The sequence below is a fragment of the Sitophilus oryzae genome, unplaced genomic scaffold (assembly GCF_002938485.1).
Source record: "Sitophilus oryzae breed Bouriz unplaced genomic scaffold, Soryzae_2.0 scaffold_708_pilon_pilon, whole genome shotgun sequence".
NCBI lineage: Eukaryota > Metazoa > Arthropoda > Insecta > Coleoptera > Curculionidae > Sitophilus > Sitophilus oryzae.
The window spans coordinates 303,101-316,265 of NW_022147316.1; the positions used below are offsets into that span (position 1 = coordinate 303,101).

General features: G+C 31.7%; 1 protein-coding gene across 1 annotated transcript; it reads left to right on the forward strand.

Annotated features, from left to right (window-relative positions):
- The first annotated feature begins 1,592 nt into the window (after positions 1-1,592).
- Positions 1,593-6,833, forward strand: LOC115888300 (UDP-glucuronosyltransferase 2A3-like). The gene is made up of 3 exons (XM_030907983.1): positions 1,593-1,604; positions 6,384-6,603; positions 6,659-6,833. The coding sequence occupies exons 2-3, from the start codon at positions 6,422-6,424 to the stop codon at positions 6,831-6,833; spliced, it is 357 nt and encodes a 118-aa protein (XP_030763843.1). The 5' UTR covers positions 1,593-1,604; positions 6,384-6,421.
- The last annotated feature ends 6,332 nt before the right edge of the window (positions 6,834-13,165 follow it).

Here is a 13,165-nt window from a genome sequence, read left to right on the forward strand (position 1 = left end):
GCGTCCTTAATTCCTTACATGCACCGTAAAAAAATTTAAATAACTGCTCTGCAAGTAGCATTTATTAGCAGTACTAATTTAAAAAATCTATAACTGTAAGTAGATATGTTTAATTTACTTACCATTGTATCCTTCGGAAACCAGGAGTACAACAATTAAACTCCATGATAAAAAATAATTAAAAGTTATTACAAAACACAAATTGTCCCACCATTTTTAAAAAACATTGTCTAAAACAGAATACTGGCAAAAAATCTGAAGGAATTTAATTTTACAATAATTCCATAAATCAAACGAAATCAAACCATAAAATACGGCTTAAAGGCGTCTGAGTGTCAGTTAAAATCAAATTTTATTGTCAGATAGACATTTGCATTGTTGATATTGACAGTTTTAATATTTTGCGCCTCTGTATCTTGGAGAGGAAAAACTATTTTAATGAACTGTAATTTCCACTTTAAGTTTCCCAGCCATGAGTAAGACGGAGCTTAAATAAAACAAAGGATGCATTCGGTCGCTAAATTACCGGTTTAAAGCTTGATTTTCATGCCATCCGTTGTCCGGAAAAAGAAGTAGTTCCTTTTATTAAGATCTACCAGCCCGATATTTGCACTTATTTAAGGTTAACCTATAAATATAATATTTTTTAATCTGTCCAACGGATAGTATAACAGTGATGACATTTCTTGTCTGTAATTTTAATTCATAAGGTAAAAGTGAATTTTTGTAATTTTTGAATATCGTTTGTTGAAATATTACCTGACTTGTTGGGCAGATTTATAATCTGTGTATTACTAGAAAACAATAAAACACTAATAACTAAAACTTTTGTTTTAGATGGCTTAATAAACTACAGGACTTGAATATATTCAGAAATCTTGAAGTATTTAATGAACTAACTTTTTAAACTTTGTACAGAAAACATCTTGAAAGACACAAAAGTACAATCTTTACTGAATTCAAATGAATCTTTGATTTGGTGATTGTTGAAACATTTAATAACGAAGAGGGCATCTTGCTGCCAAAACATTTTAAGGCACATTTAGTAGTATTTAGCTCCCAGCTCCTTTCTCAATGGAATTAATTAGTCGGGAACAATCTTCCTCGTGTTACAACACCTTTTCTCAGAAGTGTACCATCCATGAATTTTATGGAAAGTTCATAAATACTATGGCTATGTGGTATAAATATCTTAAAATTTTCTACCATTATCCAGCTCAGCAAGCATTGATAAATAAACATTTTCCTGTAAAGTATAAATTAGAAGATATTATGTACAATGCTAGTTTAATGTTAAGCTGTTCACATGTAGGCGGCTCCTGCTCCTTCTTTATCTGTGATTGAAGTTGGTGGGTTACATATAAAATCAAAAAGGATTGCGATAATTTTAAGTCGCTTTCTGGATTCAGCAAATGAGGGTGCAATTTATTTAGCATGGGTTCAAACTTAAGAAGCATTGATTTGTCTAGGAAACTATCAGAGAAATTGTTAATATGATAGCAAATTTGCAGTATAAGTAATATGGAAATTTGAAGATCTGAACTGGAAAATAAACCTAATGTCTACTGATATCCAAAATGAGGTACCTCAAAATGATATTTTAGGTATTATACTCAGTATTATATACAGAGTGTTTTTCAAAACAAATGCGAAAAACTTCAGGGGGGTGATTCCTTGTTCAAAAAAAGGGTAGTTTGCTTCATAAACGTTGGGTCAAAAGTCAACCATTAGGGAGATATCGCGGTACAAAGATGGCGGAAAAACAATGTTTTTATTTTTTATCTTAAAAACGAAAAGAGATAGACTAATAAAATTTTATGGAAGCATTACTGTTATGAAAACACACTTTCTGGTAATTTTTTCACTTTTTTAAAATGAGTGGAAGGGGTTGAAATAAACTACCCCTATCATTCTTGTTAACGAAATTTAAAGAAAAATCTTATTAAACACATGCAAAAAAATAATTTGGATAGTTTAGTTTGTTTAGAAACTTTTTTATCTCTTGTATTTTTTTGATAAAACTCACCGATTTGAAATTAAAAAATAAAATGTAAAGCATTACATGTCAGGACAAAAAACATTTTCTGATAAAGAATCTAGTGGGCTGCTGTAATTTTTTTAGGAAAAAATCTAATCGGTCGCTGGTACTTTTTATGATGTTCCTAATATTATTTTATTTGACATTACTCTACTGCAATACGTTATTATCTAGATGATTATTATTATCGTTATTATCACTAGATTCTTAATCTAAAAATGTTTTTGTCCTGACATGTAATGCTTTAGATTTTATTTTTTAATTTCCAATCGGTGAGTTTTATCAAAAAAACACAAGAGGTAAAAAAGTTTCTAAACAAACTAAACTATCCAAATTAAAGATTTGCATGTGTTTGATAAGATTTTTCTTTAAATTTCGTTAACAAGAATGATAGGGGTAGTTTATTTCAACCCCTTCGACTGATTTTAAAAAAGTAACAAAATTACCTGAAAGTGTGTTTTGCTGTGTCTTCCATAAGTCTGCTCTTTTTCGTTTAAGATAAAAATAAAATGACCTCCCGCCATCTTATACCACCCAATGAATAAACAAACTACCCTTTATTGAACAAAAAGTCTCGCATTTGTTTGTAACCTGCTACATCTGTTATTATACGCACATGGCCAAAATTATTGCATATATCGTTTAAAAATATAGGGAAAGGAATTTAAAGAGAATCTTTTAAGGGGTTCCATAATAATATAGTGTCCGTCCGTCCGATCCGTCGGTCACAAAGGTCTATCTTATGTGAACCGTTATAGCTAGACAGTTGAGGTACAACAGATAATGTGTCTATGTTGCCGCTATAAGAACAAGTACTAAAAACAGAATTAAATAAATGTTTATAAATAAAAAAGTACTTTCACTAAACATTATCTTTCAAATAAGAATTTTACATAGAATCTTACAAGTCCTCGGTGGCCGCGTGGTAAGCCTTAGGACTTTACGCTGCTATGACGTTGGAGCCGTAGTAAGGCAGGTTCGAATCGTAGTCAAGGCGACTTTTTTTAATCGTTTTTTTTTAATTTTTACATATTTATTTTTACTTTTTACATATTTATTATTGATTAATACAATTTTTAGTAATGTGTTTCTTGCAAAAAAAACATAAAAAAAATAAAAATCGGCAAAAAAGTTTATAATAATATAGTGTCTAATGTTGTATAGATAATGAATGGTACGGAACCCTTCGTGCGCGAGTCCGACTCGCGCAGCCCAATTTTTATATAGCTTTGATAATCTGTAATAAACCTTTTTTTGTTAAAATGGATATGGTAAACAATGTTTATCGTTCAGACCCAATATTATTACAAATTCTTGCAGATTTCGATTTGTGATCTCTTGGATTTCAGAAGAAATATGACCATTGTTTGGGCTTAAAATGCCTAGAAACATTATTTCACAGTTTAATACAGTCAGAATAAGTAACACCGGCATACTCGTAGAAATCACACGGCAGGCCGACTGCTTTGGCGGGAACGCTACGCGCATATCCTTGCGCACGCCGCCATTATGGGTGCCAGCAACAGAAATTAACCAGTGTCGTAGTCTTTGTCATCCACAACATACAGTTACGGCAGCTTTGAGTCAGTAGCGTGCGGCTTAATTTATTTCATTCTTTTCTTGAGTGATATATTTTGTTTCTTTATTTTTGTTTATTGTGAGATATATTTGGTTTTTGTAGTTTAGTAGTACAATGGAAGTCTGAAATTCTTTTAGTTTTAATACTCAATCATTGCCTACGGCATTCAAAGTAATTTTTATTATTAGGTATCCTACAAAATGACAAACAAGATTCATTTTTAAATTACTGTTTTTCTGATTATCCGTATCTATTTTTAATTTTTATTGATAGCCCATGACAATTCTGAGAGAAAAGAACAGAGGTCTCGTTGTTTTTTATAATAAGATCTGCCGTTTTTAATAAGATGTTTGCCAGATCATTTTGGCGATTTTCAGTACCAGTGTGTAATATTCGGACACGAAGTTTTTTAAATGTTCTTCTAAACTGGATGAATTTATCCTGGATGGGAATAATGATAGGTTTACAAGATATTGTAATTACAAGAATTACAGGAATTACAAGATAAAGTTGTCGTACTAGATTTTTATCAGTTTGAGTGTACAGTGAAACTGTACACTCAAATCTCGCGACAAGCTTTTATATAATATAAAATTGTGTAATGACGTTATAAGTTCATAATAAAAGTTTTAAAGAAAAAGTTTATTTTTTTCTTTTTAATGTATTTACATAAAAGCTTGTTTTTAAAAAGTTTTTTTTCTTAAATTTTTTTTTTACTTTTTAGTTATGCTGGTTTCTCAGTGCCACACACTTAAACTCAATTCTTTTTCTTAAATAACTTCCTATGGGCATCCTAATAATATGTACATATATCGATTTTCATTAAAAAAGGAGAACTTAAAAAAAAACGACAGCTGTCAAATTTGACAGTTCAAATGTGAGACAAATAAAATGAAAACCGACTATGGGGTAGGGAGCATCCAATATATCGATTTTTATCAAAATCGGACAACTTTGAGATTTTTTAGACAGCTGTCAAATTTGACAGCTCAATTTTTTTTCTTTCATTTTAAGCCATGGCCATCCTATATATAGATTTTTATCAAAATCGGACAACTTTTGAAATTTTTTTGACAGCTGTCAAATTTGACAGCTCAATTTTTTTTCTTTCATTTTAACCCATGGCCATCCTATATATAGATTTTTATATGTATATACCTTTGAATAAGACTAGAAGGAGCATAATGCTATCAAGCAATTTTTTTTTTTTTTTTCTTTCAAGGACCCGTTATCCGAATTTATCCAAGTGGTGTGACATGTTTTTTAATTTTAATTGTCTGGCTACTCTACAGTTAAACGTTAATTGATTTTTTATTTTACTTTTCGAGGTATGCGCGGTTAACGATTCATTTGAATAAAAGTATTGGTGTAAATAAAATTCAGTTTCAGTCAATTACAGTACTTTTTAATACGGCCCAGTCTATCAATAGTTTATTTTCTGGGAAATTTGTTGATACATTTTTAATCCGGCCCTGACTCGGCACCCATAATGGTGTTTCAAGGTAATATTTTTAAACAATGATGCCGTGGTAACACTATCTAAACAAGACTCGGCGAATTGCAATAGCTGAAATTGTAGGAGTTAACCAAAGTGATGTTTCGTTAATATTAAAAAAATTCAGAAAGACAAACGAGGTTACAGACCGGCCTGGAAAAGGTAGAAAGAGAGTTATTACTGCTGTGTAAGGCCGTCAAATATCCATAATTGCACGACGCAATCCCCTGCTTTCTAGTACTGCTATTAAAAATGAGTTAGTTCGCCTTGAAGGAGTAAATATTTCAAGAAAGACCATAGCAAGAAGACTCCATGAGAGAGGATTACATTTAAGGAGGCATCTACGTGTTCCGAAGCTTAATTTACAGCACAAAATTACGCGACTACAATGGGCTGAGGAGATGAGAGCAAATGGACCTAATTGGAATTTCGTCATGTCAGACTCGCGACGAATTTTGGTCTGGAGAGCATCTGGAAGATGAGCACGCTTGAATGCAGCTCAACCCCGTGTCCCGATTCAAGGGGGAAGCATTATGGTATGGGCAGGTACAATGCACGGAGCTCGAACTCCTCTTGTTTTTATTGATGGCACAATGACAGGTGCCTCATATCTTAGAGACGTTTTAGAGCCTATTGTGCGTCTATCTCGAGGGGCAATGGGGGATAAATTTGCTTACATGGACGATAATGCTCCTTCCCATCGCACTTTAGCGGTTCGCGAATTTTGTGAGGAAGAGGGTATAAGAAAAGTGTGGTGGCCACCGATGTTTCTCAGATATGAATGTGATCGAGCATGCCTGGAACATAAAAAAACATAAAAAAGGAAACTAAAACGCCATATTGCCAAAAGGAATGATCCCCCCACAGTACCTTAAATGAATTGAAAGTTGCTGCGCGCAAAACATGGGAATCCATTCCTCAACATCTTCTGGACAACTTTATTGAGAGCATGCAACGTCGTCTCACAGCTTGCATTGAGGCTCGAGCAGTACAGACTATTAGTTGCGAGAAATAATTAAAATTGTTTTCAGTATTTTCTGTTTAAAATGAAACTTGTTTTTGTTGATTTTCACTCATTATGAAATAAAATTAGAATAACAGCCTAGTTGCACTTAGATTTATAATTTTATATTAGTTAGTCGTGTAGTAAGCCAATATGTCCAAAAATATAAAAAGAATCATATTAGGTTCAAAATAAAATAAAAATATCGTTATATGCAATAATTTTGGCCATGTGTGTATTTAGAGTTAATTAATGTTCCAATTTCCAGCACATCCAAATATAATAGCTTTTATTTCTCACTGTGGTATGGGCGGTACTACAGAGGCTGTATATCATGGTGTTCCGGTAATAGGTATACCTGTTTTTGCTGATCAATTTGCTAATGTTCTTAGATTAGTACGAATGGAAATGGCTGTGGAGCTTCCCTTTCAACAACTGAGTGGAAAAGTTCTACAGGAAGCTATTCAGGAAGTTCTACACAATAAGAAGTTAGTATGCTAACATTTTTAAAAGTATATGCTATTTTAATATCAATATTTTCAGATACAGGGAAAATGCGAAAACGAGGTCTAATGTAATGCGTGATCGAGTATTGGAACCCCTAGATGAAGCTGTATATTGGGTAGAATATGTGATAAAACATGATGGTGCTCATTATTTAAAGAGTTCCTTTAGTGACCTAGCATGGTACCAACTGTATTTAGTTGATGTTATTTAACTTGATGCTGTGATACCTTATGTAATATTTATTCTAATACGTCTTATGGGAAGTTATTAACATGATTTATAATTTAGAATTTATAAAGAGAATTATAAAGGTTGGTTCCATTTATAAGAGAACCAAGAAAATATTTCTTATACAAACTTGTTTTATTAATCCCTTCAAATAATTTTCATCTTACATGTTAGTTTTAGAGAAATATACAGGGTGGTCTGAACTGTATTCCGAAAACTTGGGTAGCATATTCTGGAGATAGAATGGTAATATAAGTTGATAAGTTGGCGAATGTACCAGGATTATAATAAATGTCGTAGTCGCTATAGTGTGACCAACGGATCTGTAGCTACGGGGTATCGGCAGGGGAACGCAGTTGTAAACAAAACACGCCCAATTTCATTCATAAAATAGGCATGGGCGTACGGTGTTATATGAAAATAATGTGTATCATAAATATAATACTCAGATTAATAATTTTTTTCAAAAACTTTATACTGTTTGAATCGTTACTGTTGAGTTAGCAGATAAACACTAAAAGCTTTTATTAAAGCTCCCTTAAATATTTTGAATCATTTTATTATTGTGATGTTAATATAATAGAAGAAATAATTACAGCTGGGGGTTGGAACCTTTGGTGTTACACAGCAAAATAGAACACTAAATCAGTACAATACACCAAAACACTTTTAATTTTACACTCGACGCAGATGATCAAGACTGAGTCTTGAGGTATATTTATTTATATATCTATACTAACTATATTTTTTTCTATAATACATAATTTTAGATATAACTATTTCCAGCAAAAAAAAATCTTGAAAATAGTTAACTTTGGAAGCGCAAACAAAACATAATTTTACTCATCAGTAGATCTGATATTGCCCATTACACCAGATATGGTATCGCTCCGCCAGCAGTTTTTAAAGGTTAGGTCATTGTCTACCCATATGTTACATCCAAATAGATAATACTTGGCTATATTTTCGAATTTCGCGTATATATATTTATATCTCTCTCTGCAATATAATGGGCCGCTCCATTAATATTTATCTGTTATTTTAACATTTACGCCAAAAAAATTCATTTGATTTTAATAACCCCCTAAGCGTTTCCCTGCAAAAGGAAAATTCGATTCTTCCTGCAATTTTTGCAAAAGCTTTCTAATTGTGGGGACGAGTTTGAATTCGAGATAAAATCTATTTATCAAATTCCTGACCACTTCGAAAAAGTCGTTGAGCTTTTCGACAGCAGTCTCACGTGGTCGTTTCTTTCCAGAGAGGATATCATTTTATCGGGGTTAGTTTTCAGCCTTTTTTTTATCTTCTGTGTGAATTTTTTTATAGCCGATACGCTAACTCCGGTATAAAGAAATATCCGCTCAAGTTTACGTTTAAGCGGCAACTCAAGCGAACTCTCTGTAGCTTCTTCATCGCAAACCCTATTATGAACACAAGGAAATACACCAAATGAGATTTCATCCACGTTATTATTAACTTACCTATATAAATTAGCTATTATTTCTCTTGTCTGACTATGTAGCGTCTTACCCTTAACAAATTTATTCGTTTTAAAACACAAATATACGATCAAACTTGATATTAATAATTAAAAACTACGAACGAAAAACATTATAACAAGATAACAAAACAATAAAACACAACTTAACTATCAAATATACTAAAAATATAGGAATAAAGTTTAGGATAACCGGTATAAAATAATGAAATAAAGTAATAATGATCAAAAAAATGACACCGCCACTGGATATTTCAATAGTATTCAATATTCCTACTCTTTTCAGAAGAGACCGTGAAGTTGGGGATAAAGCAAGCGAATAGGAAAGGCGTAAAAGCCATGGCAACCGCGTGGTAACAAATCCTGTGACGTACTCTCGCCAATCATGTTCGATGAATAGGCGACCATGCGCGGCGATGCCGGTTTGCCAATGATATCGTTGAAAAATCTTCAACTTTCATAATAAGCAGATTATACAGAATGAAAGAAATAAGTTATTAAATAAAACATATCGAACAATATGAACTACGTTAAAATTCCTTAGTAATATACATCAGAATATATGCTAAACACATTATATATAATAAAAATATATTAAATTTATAGTTCATGTCTGGCAATTTTGCAATTTTATAGATAAACGTGGCAATATCGATTTTTTTTTCTCGCACTCCTTCAGTAGCTTCAGATCCGCTGGTCAAACAGTAGATGACAAGGAACGTTAGACAGTTGAGAGTAGTGTGTGTAATTCTGGGTAACTACTATGTACTAATCTTATGATGATTATTAAACATTCAGTAATCAAGCAATGATTGTTTATTTAATTACTTTAACTCAGTTACTAGTAGAAATAATACATTGTGTCAGTGTGAATGGATGGAATAAAACGACGTGAATAAATAAGCAGTAACACGCTGAATTTGAAGTTGCGTTACAACAACGTGATTTGGACTTGTGATCTGGACGATCTGGAATTATTGTAAGGCTAACTAGTCTTTTGAAAAAATGGAATCGTTTTTCCGTTCACCGGAACCGCTTCCCTGGAAGGAAATATTGCCGAGGACTGGAGAAAATTCAAACAAGTTTGATATTTTTTTGGAGGTAAAAGGACTTAAAGAAAAAGAGCAGAAAAGCAAATGGCGGCGTTCTTGAACCTGATTGGCGAAGAAGGCCTGGAGCTGTTCAATTCGTTTAGTTTGACAGACGACGAAGCGGCAAATTTGAAAACAGTGAACGAGAAATTTGATGAATACTGCTGTCCAAAGAAAAATGTAATCTTTGAAAGGTTTAAATTCAATTCAATTATACAAAGGCAAAGGCATAGTTTTGATAACTTTTTGACAGATTTACAGAAAGCGATCAAAATAACAATAAATGTCGTAGTCGCTAGATGACAAGGAACGTTAGACAGTTGACAGTAGTGTGTGTAATTCTGGGTAACTACTATGTACTAATCTTATGATGATTATTAAACATTCAGTAATCAAGCAATGATTGTTTATTTAATTACTTTAACTCAGTTACTAGTAGAAATAATACAAGAAATAAGTAAAAAAGTTGGTAAATCCTAATATACTTAGATTCGGAGGGATAGGTGTAAGAAGATTCTTTTTATTTCAATTTTTTCCAAATAATTTCTGATCTAACGTCGATATTTGAATGAAAATTGGTGTTTGGGAGTTTTTGATATAAGAAATTTGATTTTGATGTCAATGATTGCGTATATCTTAATAAAATCTGTTTACATTTTTTCAGTAATTGTAGTAGCGCTTTTGGTGCGTGAATCTGGTCAATGGATATGCCTATCATTTTAAACTCCCCTCCTCCTGGTCCTCTATAATTGACACTTTTAGTAACACAAATCAATTTTCGTTTTTCATGGATGGGGTACCTATAATTCATTCCTTGTTCCTGTTATTTTCTTGGTATTTTCTCCTTTTCATATCGAGTAATCAGTTGGGTATTTTGCTTGTATAACGCAAAACTTCCAAAACAAGACTATAATAGAGGCTTGGTGCCTCTTGCTGTATGTAATTATTATATCTAATGTATGTATGTTTGTTCGGGGCAAATCTTGTAAGCTAAAATTAGAACCACTTCCTTTCATTGTAGGAGGTGAAATTTGGCATGTAGGTTCAGTCGATGACAATACATTTTTGCAAGGCATGGTCCGAATTTTTGACAGCTGTCAAAATGGCGGCCCACGAGTTTTTAATTTTTAAAATTCTATTTATGAATGGATCCGGCTGAAATTATATATAATACAGGTATATTGTGGATATATACATATGAAAAAAAAAAATATGGGCGGCCATCTTGAAAAATTACGGTTTAATGACCAATCCAAAAGATACCAAAATCAACCGATTTTGATAAAAATCGATATATTGGATGCCCCCTACCCCATAGTCGGTTTTCATTTATTTGTCTCACATTTGTCCTGTCAAATTTGACAACTGTCGTTTTTTAAGTTCTCCTTTATTTTATTTATTAGGATGCCCATAGGAAGTAATTTAAGAAAAAATTGAGTTTAAGTGTATGGCGTTTGTGAGTTCGAGAGCTGTCAAAGTTGACAGCTGTTACTATTAAAATTTTAGTGTTCAGAGGTTTTTGGAGATGATGCGTTAAATGAAATGAACAATGAGAAACCAGCATAACTAAAAAGTAGAAAATAAATTTTAAGAAAAAACTTTTTTAAAAACAAGCTTTTAGTTAAATACACTAAAAAGAAAAAAAATAAACTTTTTCTTTAAAACTTTTATTATGAACTTATAACGTCATTACACAATATTGTATAAGCTTGTCGCGATATTTTCTCTATACATTGATAAACAAGTAGAGATTAAATTACTTATCTATTTGATTTTTAATTGTAAAACTTTTCAAACTAAATAATAAATACATACAGTAACTAAACGTTCTTCATACGAGTAAGTACATACGGTAAGTACACAATTTTAACATACCATATAACCATATTTTAAATGCAGCTAAAACTAACAAAATTTTTGGTACGTTTACATCACAAATTGTCTGAGTCGTTAATGCTTGTCAGTGTACAAAAGCTAAAAATACTCATCTCTAGACTTATTAGATGTGTTTTTGATTGATGGGTGACAAATAATATACACACAGAAATAGGTGTTTCAAAACAAATGCGAAAAACTTTAGGGGGTGATTCCTTGTTCAAAATAAAGGGTAGTTTGCTTTATAAACGTTGGGTCAAAAGTCAACCATTAGGGAGATATCGCGGTACAAAAATGGCGGAAAAATAATGTTTTTATTTTTTATCTTGAAAACGAAAAGAGATAGACTAATGAAATTTTATGAAAGCATTACTGTTGTGAAAACACACTTTCAGATAATTTTTTTACTTTTTTAAAATGAGTGGAAGGGGTTGAAATAAACTACCCCTATCATTCTTGTTAACGAAATTTAAAGAAATATCTATATCTATCTCTATAAACTAATGTTGACTTTGAAAATAGTTACTAACTGTCACTAGAAAATTGCCATGGCGACACCAGCCATCTTAATTATAATTTTATTTAAAAATCGCTTTTTATTCAAAATCTGAGCTAGATAGGTATAGGAAACCCTAATATAGTTTGAAAGAGCATTTGAATCTGCTTCGATTTATTTAAAAAAATACAGGGTGTTACAGTTGAAATAACAAAGTTTTTATATAAAATATATCCTTAAAATAGATCAGCAACTTTTGATAGCCCTGTATACATTTAAGGAACCAATACCATTTTTTAGTAAAGTTTATTTCTCTACCTTTAAATTCAGCATAAGAATTAATTCTGAAAAGTAATGTACAGGGTGTTAATAATCTATTCTATTATAGCATGCAAATTTAAATATCTTTACATATCTCAAAAACTAAAGATTTTAAACATATTTAACCCTTATAATAAATGCCTTTTTTGGGCACAAGAATCGAAAAATGAAATAAAATACCGGGTGTTCCATAAGAAAAAATATAACTTTGGTATGGATCTTAGTTCTGAAACACCCTGTATATTTCAAAATAATTTTAAATTGTGCACATTGTCTCCCCACATAAATCATACAAAATATTTTGTTTCTACATTTTTCCGTTTTCGTATAATCAACGGAAACGAATGAGGTGCGCCACCCTGTATACAATATACATGACAATCTAAAATCTGTCTCTACCCTGTCTCATTTTGAAAGTTTGTGTTATGATAGACCACTAGTCCAGGAATTACAAGATAAAGTTGTCGTGCCAGATTTTTATGAGTGCAACTGTACAGGGTGGGTCAAATTCGACGCTTTTAAATGGAAACACCCTTTTCTATAAGGGATAGACAAAAACTAATATCGGTGTCTGGAGCTAAATTTTTGTCAAAAATATGATGGTGAAAACCGCATATCGATATCTGTTACCGTTTCGGAGTTACGGGGTGTTTTTCAGAAATATGCATTTTAAACAAATCGCTGTAACTTTTTTGCTATGGCAAATTTTGTATTTTTATGAAAACATTTCCAAAGCACCTTTTTACGTAGAATTTAATGGTTTAAGTATAATTTTTTTAAAATTAATAATTTAAGAATTATCAACAGAAAATTTGATTTTTTATATGGGACACTGTAATGCAAAAAAATTCTAGCTGTGAGCATCAATTAAAAGGAAAATAATATTTGCTATGAGAGATACAGAGTTTTATAACAATTTAAAATATATTTAACCAACATCAACACGTTTAAACTATATCTAATAACAATAAAAATAAATAGCAAACCAAGACATGAGATTTTGCTACAGGTGTTCGACATATCGACCGTCTTCT